General features: G+C 37.4%; 3 protein-coding genes across 4 annotated transcripts in view; 2 read left to right on the top strand and 1 right to left on the bottom strand.

The window, feature by feature from the left end:
- Positions 1–2,058: 2,058 nt before the first annotated feature.
- On the top strand, positions 2,059–10,361 carry LOC124544108 (helicase POLQ-like). The gene is made up of 16 exons (XM_047122545.1): positions 2,059–2,899; positions 3,091–3,269; positions 3,584–3,775; positions 3,957–4,038; positions 4,109–4,308; positions 4,611–4,756; positions 5,255–5,416; positions 5,931–6,100; positions 6,169–6,379; positions 7,212–7,354; positions 7,644–7,795; positions 8,412–8,507; positions 8,758–8,849; positions 9,363–9,558; positions 9,625–9,759; positions 10,125–10,361. Exons 1-16 carry the CDS (start codon positions 2,185–2,187, stop codon positions 10,194–10,196), a joined length of 2,943 nt encoding a protein of 980 aa, XP_046978501.1. The 5' UTR covers positions 2,059–2,184; the 3' UTR covers positions 10,197–10,361.
- Positions 10,355–12,961, bottom strand: LOC124544110 (ribosomal RNA-processing protein 8). Its single transcript, XM_047122548.1, has 5 exons — positions 12,798–12,961; positions 11,932–12,487; positions 11,416–11,590; positions 10,974–11,210; positions 10,355–10,589 (listed from the first exon to the last, which is right to left on the bottom strand). Exons 1-5 carry the CDS (start codon positions 12,864–12,866, stop codon positions 10,376–10,378), a joined length of 1,251 nt encoding a protein of 416 aa, XP_046978504.1. The 5' UTR covers positions 12,867–12,961; the 3' UTR covers positions 10,355–10,375.
- Positions 12,962–14,321: 1,360 nt separating this feature from the next.
- Positions 14,322–21,446, top strand: part of LOC124544447 (beta-1,4-glucuronyltransferase 1) — a 28,168-nt gene continuing 21,043 nt past the window's right edge. Inside the window, exons 1-4 of one of the 2 annotated variants that reach the window (XM_047123007.1) lie at positions 14,322–14,438; positions 15,675–15,790; positions 15,961–16,874; positions 16,955–17,111. In XM_047123007.1, the coding sequence (XP_046978963.1) occupies positions 15,737–15,790; positions 15,961–16,874; positions 16,955–17,111 (1,125 nt within the window). In that variant the 5' untranslated portion in view covers positions 14,322–14,438; positions 15,675–15,736. Of the gene's footprint in view, positions 14,439–15,135; positions 15,398–15,674; positions 15,791–15,960; positions 16,875–16,954; positions 17,112–21,446 lie in introns of those variants that run through there. The other variant, XM_047123006.1, reaches the window with a different exon arrangement.

The raw sequence follows: 21,446 nt of genomic DNA, 5'->3' as shown, positions 1-21,446 counted from the left end.
GATGTCCATGGGGGTGGTACTAAATTTCACCAGATGAGCCTCCTGCTCCTTAAAGAGATCAAAAAAACAAATGTCATCTAGAAAGTTTTATAATTCGAAAATAATTTTGGTGTCCAATAAAAGGCGAACAAGGGCGACCACGCTATAAAAGATATTTTGGGTATCATAATTGCGATAGTATAATTGATGAGTAATTTATGCGTCATAGATAAAATTGCTTCCATACGATTATAAAAAAACTTTGAATATCAATCATTATATTATTTAAGAACGTGTTAAAATTATATCAGTGAAATACCCCAGTATCATCACGACATCTCTGAAACTGAAGGTCCGATCAACTTGACATTTAGTGACTGCTTTTGCGAAGAAGATGCTCATTACGAAAGGTTTTTTGGTAATTTCAACATACCTAAAGGAGAAAAAGGGAGCGGTAACTTTGTCTGAATTTTTACCAGTAAGAATTGGACAAGATCAGCCAGTTCTTAAACAATGGGTAGTTGTTCATGTGTTGATAAACAATACTGTAACACAAAGAGATAAATTACTTTGCGTCAATATGTAACCTACCACGGCCTCATATCTTACGCCAACAGCCTGAGTCATGCGTTTATGCCACGTAAAGCCGAGCACATTTGACCACCTACCAATCCGACTTTACCGTCTCCATCTAGTTTATGGCAGCATAATCAGTCGAAGGACACTAGGCTCTAGCTGCATACTCCTCAAGTGGCTAAGCCATAAAGTCACCCGTACTGGTAGTGACATGACACGTGCCATAATTTTAGTGACAGTCGTCCGCCATAGCGGTTAAATGCTCCAAGAGTGCTTACCCTGGCCGTGATTTCACTCATCCCTCTGGTAATGCATGGTGATGGCAGTTCCTAGGGCTATGCCCTATCTACTGCGGTGTAATGTTCGCCGTCCGCTACTACGGACGGGTCGTTGGGGTCGGGTAATTCCGTGGAACTACCCTAGTGGCGTGTGCTGCAGACATCTATTTCTCCGTACATTCTCAGAGCGATCAAGCGCATGAGACCCCGTATGGGGAGGTCCAGCGAACGACCTAGCTCTGTGTATGTCTGCGCACGACAGATGTCGCGATATAGAAGGAGGGTACGGAGACATCTTGCAGTTGCCAAAATGTGTGCACTTACCCTGGATGCACTACCAAACAACTATACTGGCACCACACTTACCACTGCTTGAAAACTATGGCTTTTTCTTTAGTCTGCTCTATTTTATAAATTGTGTATTATAATTAGTTTACTTTGACAAACAAAAAGGCAAACAATTCTTATAGCTAAACACACTTTAGATTTTATGTATTGTTAACGAAGTGAACGTTAAGTGTTTTTAAACATCTATTTACTTAAAACAGGCCTCCTTAACTCTGTTTTATTTAGCTCAGAGCTTAGTCAGTAGGATAATAACGCAGTTCTGCAAATATTTTTTTTATTTATTCTAAATATTTAACAACATGTAATGTATAATGTATCTCCATATAGTATACAACAAAGATTCCCTCCGTCTGTACACTTAGATCTTTTAAGCTTCGCAACCGATTTTAATGTTCGTCCACAAATAGAGTGATTCAAAAGGGAGGTTCATATGTTTTATGCAATGTTTCTTTTTATCTTTAAGCTAAAAGTAGTATATAGACCCTTGTTGATTATGTGTGAAGACGATGGGTTGCTAAACTTAACTAATATTATAAAGCTGAACCGAAGAGTATGAAGCATGCCTTTTTTAAGCTATAGCTGAAATAATGGCATTTAGTGCATCCTAATGAATGAGTGTATCCTAGTATTAATCATTGTGAAAAATACAAAAGAAAGAAGCTTATCAAGAATAAATAATTTAATGCGGCAATGGCGTTGTAGTTGTGCCGTCGTCCAAGAGAATTATTTTGTCATTATATTTTATAAGAAACAGACATGTACAGTATAGAAATAAGGGTGAAACCGTAAAATAACCACTATTCGTAGTTTTTATCTCTATATACTCTGTGCTTATATCGTAATGGTTACTTTTGACTACTGAACCGTATTTTACTTTTATGTCACTGTCAATATGACACTATCTTAAATTTAAAGTTCCTTCATCCTTGTTTATTTACCAAATTCAGATTCTCTTAAAAATAATGTGCAATAAAAAATCATAATCGAAATATAAAAATAAAATATGAATTTTCCTAATGAATCGTGTGATCCATCGACTCCGAAACGACGTCGGCTCGAAATAACAAGAATGAAACCTCAAAATGTTTTCAAAGCGGGAAATTCATCTTTTATCAACAGCACGCCAATTCAATTGCGTCTTTCTTCAAATTTAGCTAACAAGTGTGATTCGCCGCCGCTACCATGCAATCAAATAGAATATCTATCTGAATCAAGAAGTAATAGCTCGGTCACGAATGAGATACCGTGTTCACCCGGTGTTTTCGAAACATGCTTCTTTAATGACGTTGAAAACTGGGATTCGTTTATAGTTTCTAAGAATAAAGAAAATATACTAATGGATTGTGCAGATGAATTTAATGATGAATTTCAAAGAAAACCAGAACAAAACATTACAACTGATTGTAGTATGTCAACATCTAAATGTGAAAAGCTTTTTAGAGATGAAATAGAGGAGAGTTTTAAAAACTTAAATCAATCTTTAATTAATATTAATATCAATAATGATAAGAGTTCATTGTTTGAAACAAAAGATTCATTTTTATTAGATATAAGAGAAAGTGGTATTATAGCTAATCAGGAAAACTCTAAAAATGATGAAATAAATAAATGTATTAATAATCAAGTTATTTCAAATATGAATCAGAACAACTTCTATGGATTGCCAATGATTGTAAAGGGATTATTTAAAACATACAGAAATATTGAAAAGTTTTATGGTAAGTTTTTGTTTATTACTTATCATATTTAAAGCAGATTATGCCATAACTTCTGCTCCTTTAGTTTTTATATATTCGTAGGATTGGATATGCATAGTAGTATACCTCTTTGTATAATAAGAGCGAAGATAGGCCTATTAATTTGAATATTGTTATGGTAGAGACCTAATATATGAATTTATATTTAACAGATTGGCAAGAAGAATGTCTTAATTTAGACACTATCAAAGAAAGGCGTAATCTTATATATGCCTTGCCGACAAGTGGAGGAAAGACTTTAGTAGCAGAGGTATTGATGCTGCGGGAGGTTCTGAATAGAAAAAAAAATGCACTCTTTATTTTACCATTTGTAGCTATAGTTCAGGAAAAGGTAAGAGATTTTTTTAACATGTGATAGCAACACAGATTTAGTTATATTATATAGTATATTGTGATAATAGATTATGTCATCTTTTTTATAAGATGATGTCATGATGCCTTACTTGAAAATCATAAGTAATTTAAAAAAAAAAAAACAGCTATTTGAGCAATAAAACTGATGCTAGGTAATACTTTCAATGTAGTAGTTTTTTTTTAATTTATATTCATTGAAATGTGTTTGACCTAAGCTTGTGTATTTTAAGGTTTTATATTTTACTGATGGTATAGTATAGATATTGTTATGCAAAATAAATAAATTTCTAGATTTGGTCCCTAGCACCATTCGCACTGCAACTAGATTTCCTGGCTGAAGAGTATGCTGGTGGTAAAGGGCACATACCGCCGAAGAAGAGGAGAAAAAAGAACAGTATATACATTGCGACAATTGAAAAAGGGCTAGCATTAATAAGAAGTTTGATTGAATTGGATAGACTTGATGAGATCGGCTTGATCGTGGTAAGTTATAATTTTGTTTTTGCTATTTTTTTTTGTATTTGCTTTATTAATATTTTTTGTATTTCAACGCTTCATGATGCAGGAAAGAGGTAGGTAAGTAGGTAGGCCGGTATATATTTTAGATTGCTCTTATAATGATTTTGGATATGATAACTGTATAACTTTGTTTGTTTTGATTTAGGTGGATGAGCTGCATCTTATTGGAGAAACAGGACGAGGCAGTACACTTGAAATGTTGTTGACAACTGTTATATTTGCTAATAGTAAGTGTTTTTTACGTTTATTATTTATTATTATAAAAAACTATACTGAATATAATGTATTTATTTTCAGAGGGCATACAAATTGTAGGAATGAGTGCAACCATAGGTAATCTTCCCGATTTAGCAACATTTTTAAAAGCTGACGTATATGAGAAACAGTTCCGTCCAGTCGAGCTGGTGGAATACGTGAAACTGGGCAATGTTCTGCATCGGATTGTGTGGGGTCCTGGTGGAATGGAAATCGTGCCTGATAGAGAGCTCTCCTTTGATGTGAGTTTTATTATTATTTTTCTTTATCATGCCCTACTTAAATTACTTTTATATAAATCGGCTGAATAATTGAATGAATGGATGAATGAAGTAATATACTATATTGTACACCACAAAGAGAAATAAAGAATGTTTAGGATTAAACACAGAAAAAGACCAAGTAAAATGCTAAAATAAAAAAGTAAATGTTGGAAGTCTTAGTGACTTATGGCTAATTAGCCATCTCTTCCAGACAATTCAACTGATTATACAAATGATTATAAATAAAATCTATCGATCTCTGAGCGGTACGTTGCGCGCAGTACTCGGCGGCGGGCGCGGCGCTGGACCCCGACGCGCTGGGCGGGCTGGTGGGCGAGACGGCGCCGCGCGGCGCCTGCCTCGTGTTCTGCCCCACCAAGCGCAACTGCGAGAACGTCGCCGCGCTGCTCTGCAAGCTGCAGCGCAGGTCCGCACACGCACACACACACACACACACACACGCGCACACACACACACACGCAGACACACAACCACGCACACACACACACACGCAGACACACAACCACGCACACACACACACACACACTCACACGCAGACACACAACCACCCACACACACACACACACACACACACACACACACACACACGCACACACACACACACACACACACACACACACACACACACACACACACACGCACACACACACACACAAACACGCAGACACACAACCACGCAGACACACACACACACACACACACACGCACACGCACACATACGTGACTCCTCAGCCCACTCGCCAAATCACGAACGAGTTTCTTTGATTGAATTGGTAGATATTTCGTTGTCACACGTCATTCAACTCAATATATTGGTTAGAGTTATTATTAATGTGATCTCCAAATTTGCCTGTAAAACTTCACTGATATTGTTTATATCTTAATCGGCTAAAACTCCTAATAGGGAAATGACAAACCATCGCGTCGAAGAGCGGGTCGCCTTGCAAAAAGCGCTTCGAAATGAGGGAGCCGGATTGGACCTGGTGAAGTTTGTGCGCTTCGGCGTCGCCTTCCATCACGCGGGGCTGGCTGGGGAGGAACGAGCTCTGCTGGAGCATGCTTTCAGGTTTGTGGAGCAACTAGCGGTGATGTAGATGATAAGATATTGCGAGTAATTTGAGAAAAATACGGTATATCCATGGTGAATGGAAATTTTCCTGTACTCAAAATTGGGTTCGTATGGTTTTTAAAATATAGGGAATGCTTCTATAGTACGACACAAATTAGATGTAGCATCGGAAAATGCAATGGAATGAAAATAAAACCGATTACTGCCGATTTACACAACCAATAGAAATAGCCCCCTATAGCGCCATTCGACGCTATTCGTCGCTATAGATTCACGCGTCAGAGAAAGCAAGTGCATGTAAATCGACGCGTCAAATTTACGAATATATTAGATCATATGATATTACAAGTTATTACGTTTGTGCAAAGATCATATTCGCGTGAGAAATAAATATTGATAATTTGGGAGAGCGTACTTAATTCGGATGTGATCGGTTTTACGAATTTTGCCGATGCGACATCTAAGTTGTGTCGTACTATACGTAATGACGTTGGTCGTCGCTCGTCGCCAGGTCCGGCGTGATATCCGTGCTGTGCTGCACGTCCACGCTGGCCGCGGGCGTCAACCTGCCCGCCAAGCGGGTGATCATCCGCGCGCCGCTCATCGGGCGGGAGTTCATCACGCTCGGCGCCTACAAGCAGATGGTGGGCCGCGCGGGCCGCGCCGGCGTCTGCGAGGCGGGTGAGTGGCGCGCCCGCTCAGCAGCAGCGCGCGGGCCGGGCGCGCGTGCATGTGTGCGTGTGGCGCAGGCGAGAGCGTGGTGGTGTGCGCGGCGGCGGCGTGGGCGCGGCTCCGCGGCGTGCTGGCGGGCGGGCTGGGCGCGGCACGCAGCGCGCTGGGCGCGGGCGGCGCGGTGGGCGCGCTGCTGCTGAGCGGCGCGGCGCTGCGGCTGGCGCACACGCGCGCCGGCCTGCGGGCGCTGCTGCGCACCTCGCTGCTGCCCATCGCGCCGCCCGACCCGTGAGTTCAATCAATCAATCAATCAATCAAACAATCAATCAATCAAACAATCAATCAATCAAACAATCAATCAATCAAACAATCAATCAATCAAACAATCAATCAATCAATCAATCAATCAAAATAAACTTTATTCAAGTAGGTTTTTATAAGCACTTTTGAATTCGTCATTTTACAATTCAGTGAAGCAACCACCGGTTCGGAAAGTAGATTCTACCGAGAAGAACCGGCAAGAAACTCAGTAGTTACTCTTTTTCATCATACCATTGCCTAGTATAAGTAGATGTAGTAGTTTCAGGTCCCACAATTTTCAAATTAAGTATTCAAATTTCAAGAAGATAATCCTATCAAGAATTGAGAAAAGGCTTACATAGTTGCGGTTCCGGAAGTTTAATTTCTTGGTCGTTATCAAGTTATTAAATGACAAACCATAAAAATTGGGATAGCTATTTTACAACAGGCGTAGAGATGTTCGAACCTCTTGCGTGCAATCACACCAAAGTATGTACTGATGTGGAGTCGAGATGGCCCAGTGGTTAGAACGCGTGCATTTTAACCGATGATTGCGAGTTCAAACCCAGGCAAGCACCTCTGTTTCATGTGCTTAATTTGTCTTTATAATTCATCTCGTGCTCAGCGGTGAAGGAAAACATCGTAAGGAAACCTGCATGTGATAAATTTCATAGAAATTCTGCCACATGTGTATTCCACCAACCCGCATTGGAACAGCGTGGTGGAAAATGATCCAAACATTCTCCTCAAAGGGAGAGGAGGCCTTTAGCCCAGCAGTGGGAATTTACAGGCTGTTGTTGTATGTACTGATGTATCTCAGGGCGTTGGACGTCGACGGCGTGTGCGACGACGCCGTGCGCGCGCTGCTGGCCAGCGGAGCGCTGGAGGCGCGCGGGGGGGCGGACCACATCGACGACGACACAGAGCTGGCCGTCAGCAAACTGGGAAAAGCTGCTATCAAGGGTGATAATAGAATTGACCTCCGATCACTTAACATGTTCAACTTAACCATTTGTAAGGGTCTGGTCGGTCTAAAAAAAAAAAAAATTACCACAAACATTTTTGATACCTTACAACAGAAATAGTTTACATAACCTTAGATCAAATAAATGATATGTTATGTGGATTGAAGGACTGGACTTATGGAGGAATCGACTGGACATTCCTCAACCAGAAACAATTAGACAAATTAATAGTTCATTATATGGTTTCACATTGCAGTACAATGTCATATTGATACGTATATTTTCAGGATGTATGGAGTTAAGCGTGGCGAAACGACTGTTGGAAGATTTTGAAGTAGCTTCACGAAGTCTGGTCCTAATGGACAGTCTACATCTCCTGTACCTGGTTACACCTCACGACTCCAATATGAAGCCGGATTACAGGCATTATTATTCTTTGGTAAGATTGTTTGGGTATTATGGAAACGGTTTATGCGTCAACTGGACTTTTTTGGAACATTTCTTTTCATGAAATGAACAATGTAAGAAATATCGAATAATTTCCACATCGACAGGCCAATATGGAAACTTTTGGGGAAAATGTCTCATGTTCTTTAAGTAAGACTGAACGAAGGCGTCAACAGCGCAATTTATCCGCCCAGCGATGTAAAGAGTCACAGGATCGATTTTGACCTCTTGAGATATTGTCGTCCTCCCTCCTAACACATCTAATGTGCTTAATTACTGGGTTTGAAAAGAAACGTCTTTCTAGCTTCAAGTCATATTTAATACACATTGGAAGATTTTAACATAACACAAAGAAAGCTTAGGCCAATAGGTGGTTGGATCGACACATCAGATGTTTGTATGAAGGCGACTTAACACTAGACTAATTCTGTAATATAACATACACACTAACACACTATATTTATTACACTTCACACAAGTGATCAGCCTAAGGGAAGGGGGGGGGGGGGATTTGTATGTGTTTAAATGAGAAATATTACTAATTTCTTAATAAATTGGGGTAACTGACAAAAATCTTAAAAAAAAAACTAAGGCAAATATATTTGCAGTACTGCCAATTGGATGAAGAAGGTGTGCAGACGGCTAAGGTATTGGGTATAACGGAAATGAACGCGATTCGCATGATGACCGGGAAACCTATTACTGTAAGTTATCTGATTTTTAGGCTTCTGTATAACTAAACCAATTAGAAACTTTATAAGTTGACTTTACTTTTGTATGTTGGCCTTTTATACATTTTTGTTCTGTTGAAGAATAATAAAGTTTTACATTAATTCTTATTCATGGTTTATAGATTTTTTTATAACATAAAACTAATAAATGCGAGCCCGCTTTGCACAAAATTGGGTGTTTTTTTTCCTAGATCTTGCGGTAAAATGATAATTTTGTTTGCAGAACGTACCGGAGAGTGTCCTATGCCGATTCTATATAGCGCTAATGTTACGTGATCTCTGGAGACAGATGCCATTCCCCGCAGTCGCCGAGAAGTGCGTACACATTCGGGTTTCGATAATAAATGGGATAGTTACAAACTCAAAATATATATAAGGAAAATGACAGACTTATAATATAATCGATTTTTTATGAAAAAAGTAATTGGTCCATTTTTAGTCGGTGGAGGTCGCTGGGCCTCAGGTGTGTCAACAACACAACAACAACAACAACAACAACAGCCTGTAAATTCCCACTGCTGGGCTAAAGCCCTCCTCTCCCTTTGAGGAGAAGGTTTGGAACATATTCCACCACGCTTTCCAATGCGGGTTGGTGGAATGCACATGTGGCAGAATTTCTATGAAATTTGTCACATGCAGGTTTCCTGACGATGTTTTCCTTCACCGCTGAGCACGAGATGAATTATAAAGACAAATTAAGCACATGAATCAGCGGTGCTTGCCTGGGTTTGAACCCGCAATCATCGGTTAAGATGCACGCGTTCTAACCACTGGGCCATCTCGACTCAGGTGTGTCAATAGCCTCTCAGTAGCAATGCGTGCGCGCAGGTACGGCGTGTCGCGCGGCGCGCTGCAGGCGGCGCTGTCGGCGGCGGTGGCGGCGGCGGGCGGCGCGCTGCGGCTGTGCGACGAGCTGGCGCCGCTGTGGCCCTTCCGCGCGCTGCTCGAGCCGCTAGCCCTGCGCCTGCAGCACTGCGCCGCGCCCGGCCTCGAGCGCTTACTCGAACTGCCTGCCGTGCGCAAGGTGCGCCCCGCTCGGCACCCTAGACCGCCGTCCCCCCCCCCCCCCCTGACCGTCGTGTGTCCGCAGGCGCGCGCGCTGCAGCTGCTGCGCGGCGGCTACAAATGCGTGGAGGACGTGGCGCGCGCCAGCGCCGACGAGCTGACGGCGGCCATCAGCCACCTGTCCCGGACGGCGGCCGACCACCTCATCAGCTCGGCTAGGGTTAGTGCCATCAGTGTAGTTGTGCCATAAAGTAGCAGTAATTCACAAAAACGATAGCTTTCGAGAGTAGCCTCTCCATGTCCGAAATATATAGACCTATACCCTCATCACAATTCAGAAACTTTATGCAATGTTATAACTGTAATAGCCCCACTACTAACCTAGGCCTCTTGAATTGCATCAATGTGGTAACTTTTCATCCGCCATTTGCAATTTCTTCACGAAAATTACAATCAGCGAAATTACTTAAGAGTACACATTCTAAACCCACATTTCGTTACAGATGCTCGTTCCCTAACCTCTGACCTTCCCTGACCTCTATGGAGAATTCTTTGTAATGATTCTTATATTTTTGGTTTTTACAGATGATGCTCATACAGAAAGTAGAAAATCTGAGGGCAGAAGCTGAGGACGTAATGGAAGGCTTGAAGATATAATAGAGAATGCATTTAATGTTATAGTGAATTTGTATGATATTATTTTCTTATGTTGTAATGTCAAGGCAATGAGTTAGAAAATTGTATATAAGCAGTAGCAAAATTTATTAAGGTGATCATAATTATTTATTATCTGTGTTAAAATAATAAACAATTCCTAATTCGCTACATATTTTTATTTATCGCTTTTTATAGATACAAGGTTTCAATTTCAATATCGGTAGTTTCGACTTCTTGACGGGCGGGTCCCTTATCTTCGTAAACTCCATGAAGAAAAACACCTTGTGTGTCTTGTCTAGTTTCTTAAGACTAAAGCCCAGTCTCTGAACGTCTCGAACGAAGTCGTCCACGTTATCGAAACGACTCTCAACTTCCGCTATCAACAGATGGCCTCTGTAAGAGAGAAGAAAAAATTATATTTTTTGGACATAATTATATTTTTTGGGTATTTTATTGGACAACATCAGGTACTCTACTCTGATCCCAATGTAAGTAGCTAAAGCACTTGTGTTATGGAAAATCAGAAGTAACGACGGTACTACAAACACCCAGACCCAAGACAACATAGAAAACTAATTAACTGATTCTACATCGACTCGGCTGGGAATCGAACCCGGGACCTCGGAGAGATATACCCATGAAGAACGGTGTACACAATACACGACCACGGAGGTTGACGGTACTTAATATCAATCAAACGGCATTAATCTAATTGTAAGAATTCGGCTGTAGCGAGTGGGTTGTGGGGGGGGGGGGGGGCATAAGCAGTGCACTCACCCGACCCGGAGCACCCGGTTGGCCTCGAGCAGGTAGCGCGTGAGCTCGGTGCCCATGAGCGCCAGGCAGTACACGGCGGCGTCCAGCTGCGCGGCGCACAGCGGCGTGCGCGTGACGTCACACGCCTCCACGCCCGGCGCGCGCGCCACCAGGTCGAACGAGCGCACCGACTGCGCCACGCGCCGCGACAGCTCCGCCTCGCCGCACCCCATGTCCGCGATCTTGTAGCTCTTGGGCCTGCGGGGGTCATATGAACTGAGTATCTTTGTAGCGACCACTATGTTTAACTTATGTTAAAAATAAAAATTCTAAGCACATCGGGCAATGTATAACTCGAGACCACTATACATACGTACGTACATAAGCTTTATAATTATGGATGATGATATAGAACCTCAAATAGGACATAGAACAAATATATAATTTAGTAAGATACACTTACATTTTTTGAATCCTTTTAATGATAACATCGAGTGGCTTAACAGGCCACTTCTTCATTTGCTGCTGGTACCCCTCATGGTAGGTTTGGAATGCTGTGGGGTCCTCTTCAAAAAGCTTCTGTGCCTCTGATCCAGTTGTGGTGTATAATTTCTCATTTAAAAACCTAAACTTTGCAGCTAAAATAATTAATAATCTATTATGTCTCTATGTAGTATCTTATCTATTATCTATATCAATCCACTGCATCCTAAGAAATCCTAAGACAATAGATGATACTACCCATATACTTTCAAGGCAAAATCTTCACTATATAGAAATGCATAACCTATTTTATTATTGTATTGTTACCTCTTGATTTAAACTGAGTTATTGCAAGTGTACAGCATTAGAACAATTTAACATAACTGGAGTGAATTATAAGCTCTTGTATCAGCATAATTTCTTACCAATATTAAGCCTACTGAGAATAAATCGATTGCCACTATGCATTACACAAAGGTTTAGACAATATGTGTACCTTTAAGTCTCTCCAACATTCTCTCTCTCAATGGATTGCTGCTTACGTTTATATCACTTCTGTGAGCCTCCTTTTGCAAGACTGTTTTGATTAATTCTTTCTTCCGTTCATTTTTAGTTTTCTTCTTTTTTTCTTCAGAATATTCCTCATGAATCATCTTTTCGACATCGTCATTATTAATTTTGTTTAGTTTTTTCTTTTTCTCGTGAATTATTAATTCGTCTAAATTATCTGTGTCATAGTAATTATTATTTTTTATACTACTTTCTTCATTTTCTGCGGCAATTTGAGTTTTTTTAGGTTTTGGTTTTTTATTTACAATTTTTTCTATTACTTCTTCTGCAGGTATTGTTGCTATTTTGCTTTCAGTATTATTTTTTATTAACTTAGGTTTTGAAATGTTTTTTGCTGCTATTTTTAACTGTTTCACATTATTAACTTTTATTTTCCTGGGATTTGTTTGCATTTTTTTCTTAGACTTAAAGTTAGGTTTTTTAATGTCATTTTGTTTTACACTAGGAGGTGTTTTATTTTTCTTAAGTTTATTTTTTTCTTTCTGTAAGTAAAAAAAATTATAATTTAAATAAATATTGAGAGGAAAAATATCTTTAAAATATGATAGACCAGTATAGCCTTTATCTATAAAATGTTCATAATTATTTCGACAACATTAGTTAATTTGAAAATGAACGATATGTTTTAGATTATAACTAGTGCTTAGTCGAACTTCAGCTGAAGCTGATGAAGCAGGATTGGTTATAATAATTATAATTGCATGTGAACTGGGGACTTCAGCAAGAATTCTTAGGTCGGACGCTATTTACGAGTTTCAGCTACCAACGTCTGAGAATATGACTATTTCTTACCGGGTTTGGTTTAATCATTTTTGATTGGCCTTTAGGAATATCCTCATCCCATTCTGGTATCTTAAACATTTTTTAGAATCCCACTATGAGACATAAATAAATAAATAAAATGAGAGTTATATTAATTTTTAATATTTGAAACAAACTTCAAGTAACAACGTGGTTTTGAAGTTTGAAATTGTAAATAATAAAATGTCAATGTCAAATTGACCGTCAATACATTTTTTAATTTCAATCAGATATTTAAATGGCGCAAGATAAACCCTACAGCCTAGTCGGAGATAGTTTTTTAATTTATTTGTAATTTTGGAACAGTTGGCAAAAACTTTTTCTTTTTATTTCTTTTTATTGACAATACTTGATTACAATTTAATATTTTTAGTAAAACATTTATCCAAATGATTGATCTATTTTTTTAATATATATCTGACATTTAATAGTTTAACACTAGTATTTTTTATAAGGACTAGATAGGTAAGTAACTTATTCTACTTCTCGTATCACGACACACAGCTGAGTCATCGCAAAAAACGAAATTCAATTATTTTTACAAGATGGCGGCGAATGATCATAAGGGTCGACAATTTGAAGTTAAACTTTTCTAAGCCAACACATTCAAAAATTAGTCTTCTAGGTTAATTTGCATTTCTCGCCTTTTATTTGTATATAATGACTGACTGAAATTGATTAACACTTTATAATACGAATTAGTAATAAAAATCGAAATATTTTTTTTCAAGTAAGCTCATAAAAAGATTTTCGTTACGTGTAACGTATCGAATTAAATGCAAAGTTACCATCGGTTTGGAAAGGAGACTCTAACGAGAAAAACCGATAGGAAAATCAGTAGTTACACTTACCAACACTTAGAAAGCAAGGCAATAAAGTAAAAATATAAAGTAAAAATATGATTATTTATCCTGCAAATGAATAAATACTAAATCCTTAAAGTCCCCTTCGTAACATAAGATTTAAATTTTTAATCGGCTAAGTTAAAAATAACTGTAGAATCTTATTATAACAACAAATAACGTCCCTAAGGAAAGATGACTTTGGGAAGTAGGAAACTAGGTGTTATTAGTTTACAATTAGTCCCTGTGGCGATACAATTATTGACATTGTTTCTTTCAATAATATATATTATTCCTCCTTTAAATAAAGTTAACGACGAAAATGATATCTTCCAAAATAATGCAGTCGCGTCACAGTACAGTACAGCACGGCCAATACAAAGTAATTGTACTCTATATCTGCAAAAGACAAATTTTATAAGTGGTCGTCAACACCGTGAGCTAAAGAATAAAACATATTTATGCTATCGTATATAAACCTAAATAACAGATTTGAAATTTAATTTTACGGAAGTAAAGCCATTCACTAGCACAATATTTCTACCGTACCGTTACTATTAAGACCTTCGTCATAATAGATTAGGTAAATACTATGTTTATGATTGGTAGAAACATAATACAGCTGCAGAGTTCATAATATAATAGTCATTGAACATTATAGTCGTGTAAGTTTTATAGTGTAGAATTTAATAGTAAAAACGTTTACAAAGTAAAAAAACAAAAGACATATGAAGCAAGAAAATAACAGATTTTGTTTTGTTTTTTGACGTTTCATTTATTAATTACGAATGTAAGTGTGAAATATTAAATTAATATGTCCCGTTTTATACGATTGGAGATTGAATAGTGTTCAGAAATTCGAAATTCCGATTAGTGATTGTGATCAATCATTAATCGGAAAAATACCTATTACGTTTTCATATATTTATAATTAAATAAGTCGACGTTATTTAAAACGTTAGACGTTATTTGCATGAATTAAATTAGTATATAGTTTAATATTCTCAATATAGTATTGTATTGGGTAGATGGCGGGTTCGCGAGGTAATTACATAAAACATAATACTCATACATATAACATAATTTATAATAACACCTTTTCCACTGCTGGCAGTTTGGTTTTCTGTTGTTCATTTATTTTACACCAAGATAGTTCGATTTGCAACACGGAAACTTCTGCACCTATGTCCTATGTATATTGGTTTAGTAGTTTTTTCATGTAATAGGTACGAATAAACGTTGGCATCAATGTATATAATACACACATTTTGTGATTTTTTTTCTGTAGTCATTAAGAAAGCTACGTGTTACGGAAAAATCCTTTTTGGGACCTATGCATTTTTTAAATATAATGTTATTATAAAATTAGATTATATTTGCTCTTGTAAATAAACCGACTCCAACAAATTATAAAATTATCGAGTCTTATACTTCTGCGCATGACCGAAAGTTGAACATGCGCTCATAAAGCAGACATTACCACCCAAGTCGGTGTATTTTTAACAGAGAATACATTCTTATTTTATCTATTAATAAGATAAAAATACATTTAGTGTTATTTATTTAATTCGTTATTATTTACGAAATGTTATATCAGTGTATTGTGGTCAAATGATAATAAGTATTTGAAGTATTAATTCCGTAGAGGTTATACTCCACTATATGTGCACAATATAAACTGTCACTGCAAAATATTAAAAAAATATATATCAATAAACGTCAAATATTAATGAAGATCTGAAATAAGCTGTGAGTATTGTAAAATAATACTGAAAATTGCACCCTTTCGTATTTTAGTACTGCAAAAATCGAATTATAGTCATAAATTCGGGTGTCCTTGCTAGAATTGATTTAAAAAAAAAGACTTATGTTTTCTGACTTATAAAAATCTTATCTCTGATTGAATTAAATATTTTGTACGTAACATGAGTATTATGTTGGAAGTCTGTAAACCCTTGAATAAATGTTAGTATTAATTGTGCTTTCAGTACGGAGCTTTGTTCATTAATATCACTTGTATTTACAGTTGGGAATATGCCTAATTGCGAACAGAGATGATGTCAGTCTGAGGCAACCTTTACTGATGTAATGCGAATCTCAAGTTGGCAGCGACCCATGGCGAAGATACGAAGAGACAAGATTGTAAGCTATTTTTTTAACTATCTAAATTGCTTAGAGCGTTGTTTGTTTTCTTACTTTTAAAATATATATGTACCTATATATATTATTTTATTCATACAACATACGTAATCTTGTGGAAAGCTCAATCGTGTGTTGAAGTGTACCTAATGAATTTGTTTTCTTTTTTGCAGTGGCGGTGGCGTTGTCAATGGAGTGTGGTTACTCTTGCAGCAATCGCGCTAGTCGTGTACAATGCAGTTGCCAACATGTGGCTGCTGAGCCCACAACCCTGTAGCGTACGGTCCACGCCACCTCCCAGCGAGCTGCCGACCTGCGAGCCCTGCGTCGATACGGCTGCGGTAATGGCTGTCGACGATGATCCCATAGCAAGGCTCGACTTACGACTTGGTCGATGGGACAGCTCTAGATCTTACAGAATGTTTGATTACGCCACAGTTGGAGATATGTACGCTGAAGCATCAGCTAATCACCGCGTGTGTTTAGCGACTCAGAGTTCCATAGAAAGATTACACGAATTACTCAGAGTTGCTGCTCATTGGACAGGACCTATATCGGTAGCAGTATTCGTGGCCGGAGACGAGCTGAGACTTTTGAGGGCATTCGCCACGTGGTTGTTCCGTTGTCAGCCGGAAGTGTACGCTCGGTTGGCCCTGCACGCCGCTACGCCCGTCGATAGACCAGGAATCCAGGGTAATATGCCTAATTGGGCAAAAAACTGTGAAGAAGCTCCATTGCCTCCGGGAGAAAGAAGAGCGGATACGGTTGCGTGGAGAGCTCGGCATCCTTATCCACAGAACCATCTTAGAAACTTGGCCAGAAGAAATTGCCACACACCCTATGTATTCCTAGTGGATGTGGATATAGTACCGTCTCGAGGAATGGGAGAGGCGTTGGACAATTTTCTGGCAACGGCACCGAAGTGCCCTCTGTGTGCGTATGTCGTACCGACGTATGAATTGGACAAACGAGTAGCGAATTTTCCTGCTAACAAATCGGAGTTACTCAGGCTATCGAGAAACAAATTGGCAATACCTTTTCATAGAAAGGTTTTTATTTACAACCAGTACGCCTCAAACTTTTCGAGGTATGTATGGATGTATGGTCTAAAAAAGAAACCGGATATCTATGTTTTTGATGAAACTCTGAAAATTTGTGTTGTTTTAGATGGGAGTCGTCTGGGGGCAACGAAACTCTTGACACTCACATCAGCCACAACGTGACAAACTTTGAATTGTTATATGAGCCCTTTTACGTGGCTCCGGACACGGTACCGGCTCACGATGAGAGATTTTTGGGCTACGGTTTCACCAGGAATACTCAGGTAAGATATGATATATACACATCAGCTGGCTCTAGCGAATTCTTCTTCATGTCAATGTGTTCATATATAATATATGTATAGAATTACTTCTATAATACGTGAAATTGAAAGATGATGTTAATCAAATATTTGTATATCTTTAACATACAAGAATCGTCATCAAAATAATAATATTATTATCTGTTGTTTGGATTAAAAAACGGTTAAAAGTTTTTTCTATGGCCGCTGAGCTCTTTCAATAGAAACCCGATGGCGTCCATAGGTAGATACTCAATTACTGTATTTATGTCATCTCTAAAACGAACTGGGCTTATCATACTACTCACACTACGCTCTACGGTGAAAAAAGTAGATATTACTTATTACAATCTATATACTAATATCATAAATGTGATTCTATACTAATATCATAAATGTGAAAGCAACTCTGTCGGTCTGTTGCTCTATCACTACCAAACCATTGAACCGGATTTTATGAAATTTGGTATGAAGCAAACTTGAGCTTCAAGAAAGGACATAGGCAACTTTTTTGCCCTGAAACGCGAGCGAAGCCGCAAGCGACTACTAGTTGTAAATAAATATTTTTATGATAATAATTCATAATTCTCTAAGTACGAGTTTTTTGTTTTCTAAAAAAAAGTTTTAACAGAAACTTTTACTAAATTGTCACTAATTGGCGCCATAACTCGTCATACCGTTTGCTATGACAATTGACATACATAATACGTATATGAGGCAGGCGGGTCACGCTAGAATATAAAAATAAATTTTATTAGGAAGTCCGACCTTCATTCGGAGCCGTGACGTCAACATATCCTATTTATCAAGTCACCTAGTATATTTACATTAAACCAGAGAAGACCTCTATTACATACTTTGATTACGGTTTGTTTTTTGTAATTTATGTTGGTGGATATTCAAATGCTAACTAATGGAAAGTAGTTACTATTGCTCATAAACATGGCGCTGTAAAAATTAATAACCATTCCTTAAATCGATAATACATCGATTCTAATTTCACTGTTAGATGACTGACTATGAGTTGAGTGGCTTGGACTTAAATTGAAATAGTACAATCCATTGTAACGACTATTTTATAGTACTTTTGATAGAAATATATTATATTATAGTACTTTTTGATAGAAATATATTATATTATATTACTTTGAAGACTTCACGAAAACTGTATAATGTTTTGTAAAATAAAGATGGCTATTTTGAACGAAATAATTATAACAATTTTTGAAAGAAATTCTTGAAGCGTTTCTTTAGTTTTTCAACATATACATAGGGTAAATTATCCTGATAAAAATATTCATAATACACGAGAAGTAGGGATAAACTCATGTTACATATTTTCAACTTTGCAAAGTCACTATCCTTGCTGTACAGATTCCGTTACATTTTAATAATTTTGAAGTTCACCTTAAAGTAAATATCAATATGTATACCTAATACTGTTCTGTATTATTTTTACCTACTTTATAAGGTTTTCGCCAGAGATAGTTGATTTTTTTAGACTATGAAAGCGCGCATGACTCACTTCTGAAATTAGATTAGAAAGACGAGACGAGACGAATGACTTAAAAAGAGAAAAACAAATTGCCAAAATTCGCAAATAATTGGTACTCTTTGCATAGAGCTCTGTAGGCTTGGGTTTAACTTCTCTCAATATACAAAGAAAAAATATGTTCCTAGATACTTTATCAAAGATGTTGAAAGTTAATAAAACACATTATTCGTGTTAAAACGATCATACATAATAATAGCTGCTCAGATCTAATGAAAAGACATAATAAAGTTTAATGACGGTAGTTGGAATGTTGCCAGTACTGTGAACCACAGATACGAATATTTGTAAATGTATCTGTGGACCGTCAAACTAATACAGGAAGACGTGTAATTGTTTCATTTTAATATGGATCACTGTACCTCCGGGTGTCCGAGGTTGGCTGACCTCGTTCTCGAGACATCGCTTTGCTTACGAATTCATCATTTTTTTTACATTATTTTGAAATTAAAGTATCTAGTAAAACTTCGCACTGATAGCCGGTTACAAAGCTGGTACTGAATATTGCAGAATGTCTAACTACGGTCAAGGTTTCTTTAATTTTTCAAGTTATTCTCTACTACATGTGCATGTATTATACATGTAAACCTTCCTATTGAATCTATCTAATTATTAAAATATCACCGTATAAATCCGTTATGTAATTTTAAGATCTAAGCATACTTAGGGACAGACAGCGGAACGTTATTTTGTTTTATACTCTGTAATGATATTGACTATTGTTGTCTATTATTAAAAAAAGGAAAAAAATACATTTTCTGTGCGTATTTCTATTTACGCTTGTTAATGGGTTTTACAAAAATTCCACTCGTAATTTAAGGAGAAAGACGTATTATATTATTAATAATATTTTTGGACATTTAACTGTAGGAGGGAAGCGATTTTGTTTTTGAATAGATCTACGTGTAACTAATTATTAGTTTCAAAGAACTTGTGTTAGTGATAGTTCTTTGATAGGATCTTCTTTGTAATGTCGAATTAAAAAGTAACAACATTTGGATAATTATTATAAAAGGTGCTATCTTGGAAAATAATTGATACGCAATCGTTTGAACTCTAGCCTTACGAGGCTATCTGGGCTCAATTAAATAATTTTTGATTAATTGTTTTTGCATACAGACATGTGCCATTGATACATACATACCTTTCGTCGCTTTTAATACGACTGTTTCTAACTGTTTTAATAAAAAAATATACTACGACTGGTCCTACTTCATTGTTATTTATACCGTAACACCGTACGTACCGTAACGTACCTTATAATAGTAGAAGTAATTAGGTGAAAACATAATGCAATATAAAAAAATGTCAGTTACTTGAACACGTTCTGTAAACGGCGCTTATTTATAGATTTACACGGTCTAGCAGTACTGAATTAATAAATTTTAATTTAAAATAGACTCCAAACATTTCTGTGTACGATGATATAAAAAAAATCTGACGTCACTGAAAATTAAGTCACTGAATGTAATCTTACGTATTGGTGAGTTCATGTTTGATAGCACACCATGGGACTAAGACTAAGATCGTTTCCTGGATGCTTCCCTGTTTTGTTGACAATATGTGAACAAGGAGCTGCGATGGCCCAGTGGTTAGAACTGAACTTTATTTATGTTTATAATTTATGTCGTGCTCGGCGGTGAAGGAAAACATCGTGAAGAAACCTGCATGTGTCTAATTTCGTCGAAATTCTGTCACATGTGCATTTCACCAACCCGCATTTTGACAGCGTTGTGGAATATGTTCCAAACCCTCTTCTTAATGGAAGAGGAGGTCTTATCCCAACAGTGGGAAATTTACAGGCTGTTACTTTACTTTTTACTTTACTTTATGTAAACAATCCCAAATTGTCAAAAAAAACCCGGGTTTTCCAGTTCGCAAGTTCTCCGCAAAGTATTTTCTTTATCGAGCCGTTGGTATTTAATTTGACAATTAAAAAGTGTACATATAATAATAATTAAAAGCAATTTAAATATGTTTCTGATTCATATACCAATTATTACATTACCTTGTGTTGCATAGACTTGGGAACCTTCAAGGAAAAAGCGTACGTATTTGTCGAAGGCCGTCAACGCACCTGCAAGGCCTTCGGTGTATTAGATGTCCATGGGCGGTTGTTAGTCACTTTCCATCTGGAGAACCTCCTGCTCTATAAGATTTTAAATTAACATGTCTCGTGAACAAGCCATTCGTAGATAATAACGAAATATCGAGCTCCACCGAATTAAAATAAAAAACATGGTAAATATCCCGTATTTAATAACTGTAATAATCTCTTGCTCGTTTGTCACCTGAACCATAAAAAAAGAAACAGTAGGATTGTAAAAAGTATTCCCTATTTCTGATCGTGCCACTTTCAATCAGGTAACCAGTTTGCTCGTTGACTGAACTCTTCACAAATAAAAATAGGATTTACTTGCGTTAAATCAATTACCATTGCAATTTTAAGCGTATTCAATATTGAAATTCGTTGGTACGAGCACGTGTCTAAACTTGACACATTTCCAGGCCGTTTAACGTTAATTCTGTCCACAAAAAATATCATAAACGAGAGGCCACCGCGCAGCTGGCCGAGACTTGTTTGTGAAATGCGATAGAAATAACTGTGGCGGTTGACGTTAACCTGTAAACCTCTTTCGCCGAACGGATGATTAATTACGAGTTCAAATTTTCACTCGTTGCTTTAATAGTGCTTCTCGTAAATTATATAGAAATATTAAAATGTATTAATTGAATGAAAAGTTTTGAATATGTAAATGGAACAA

This window comes from Vanessa cardui, chromosome 4 (assembly GCF_905220365.1).
Source record: "Vanessa cardui chromosome 4, ilVanCard2.1, whole genome shotgun sequence".
NCBI classification, from domain to species: Eukaryota; Metazoa; Arthropoda; class Insecta; order Lepidoptera; family Nymphalidae; genus Vanessa; species Vanessa cardui.
Note: the sequence above shows the minus strand (reverse complement) of the source record. Positions and strands in the feature narration are given on the sequence as shown.

Bases quoted from the DNA above. Each gene is read 5' to 3' on its own strand.
- LOC124544108 (XM_047122545.1), top strand. From the start codon at position 2,185: ATGAATTTTCCTAATGAATCGTGTGATCCATCGACTCCGAAACGACGT. The intron at 5,417-5,930 runs GTTTGTGGAGCA...GCTCGTCGCCAG, and splicing joins CTGCTGGAGCATGCTTTCAG to GTCCGGCGTGATATCCGTGC. The intron at 9,559-9,624 runs GTGCGCCCCGCT...GTGTGTCCGCAG, and splicing joins AACTGCCTGCCGTGCGCAAG to GCGCGCGCGCTGCAGCTGCT.
- LOC124544110 (XM_047122548.1), bottom strand. From the start codon at position 12,866: ATGTTTAAGATACCAGAATGGGATGAGGATATTCCTAAAGGCCAATCA. The intron at 12,488-12,797 runs GTAAGAAATAGT...TTTTACTTACAG, and splicing joins AAATGATTAAACCAAACCCG to AAAGAAAAAAATAAACTTAA. The intron at 11,211-11,415 runs GTAAGTGTATCT...TGACCCCCGCAG, and splicing joins ATTAAAAGGATTCAAAAAAT to GCCCAAGAGCTACAAGATCG.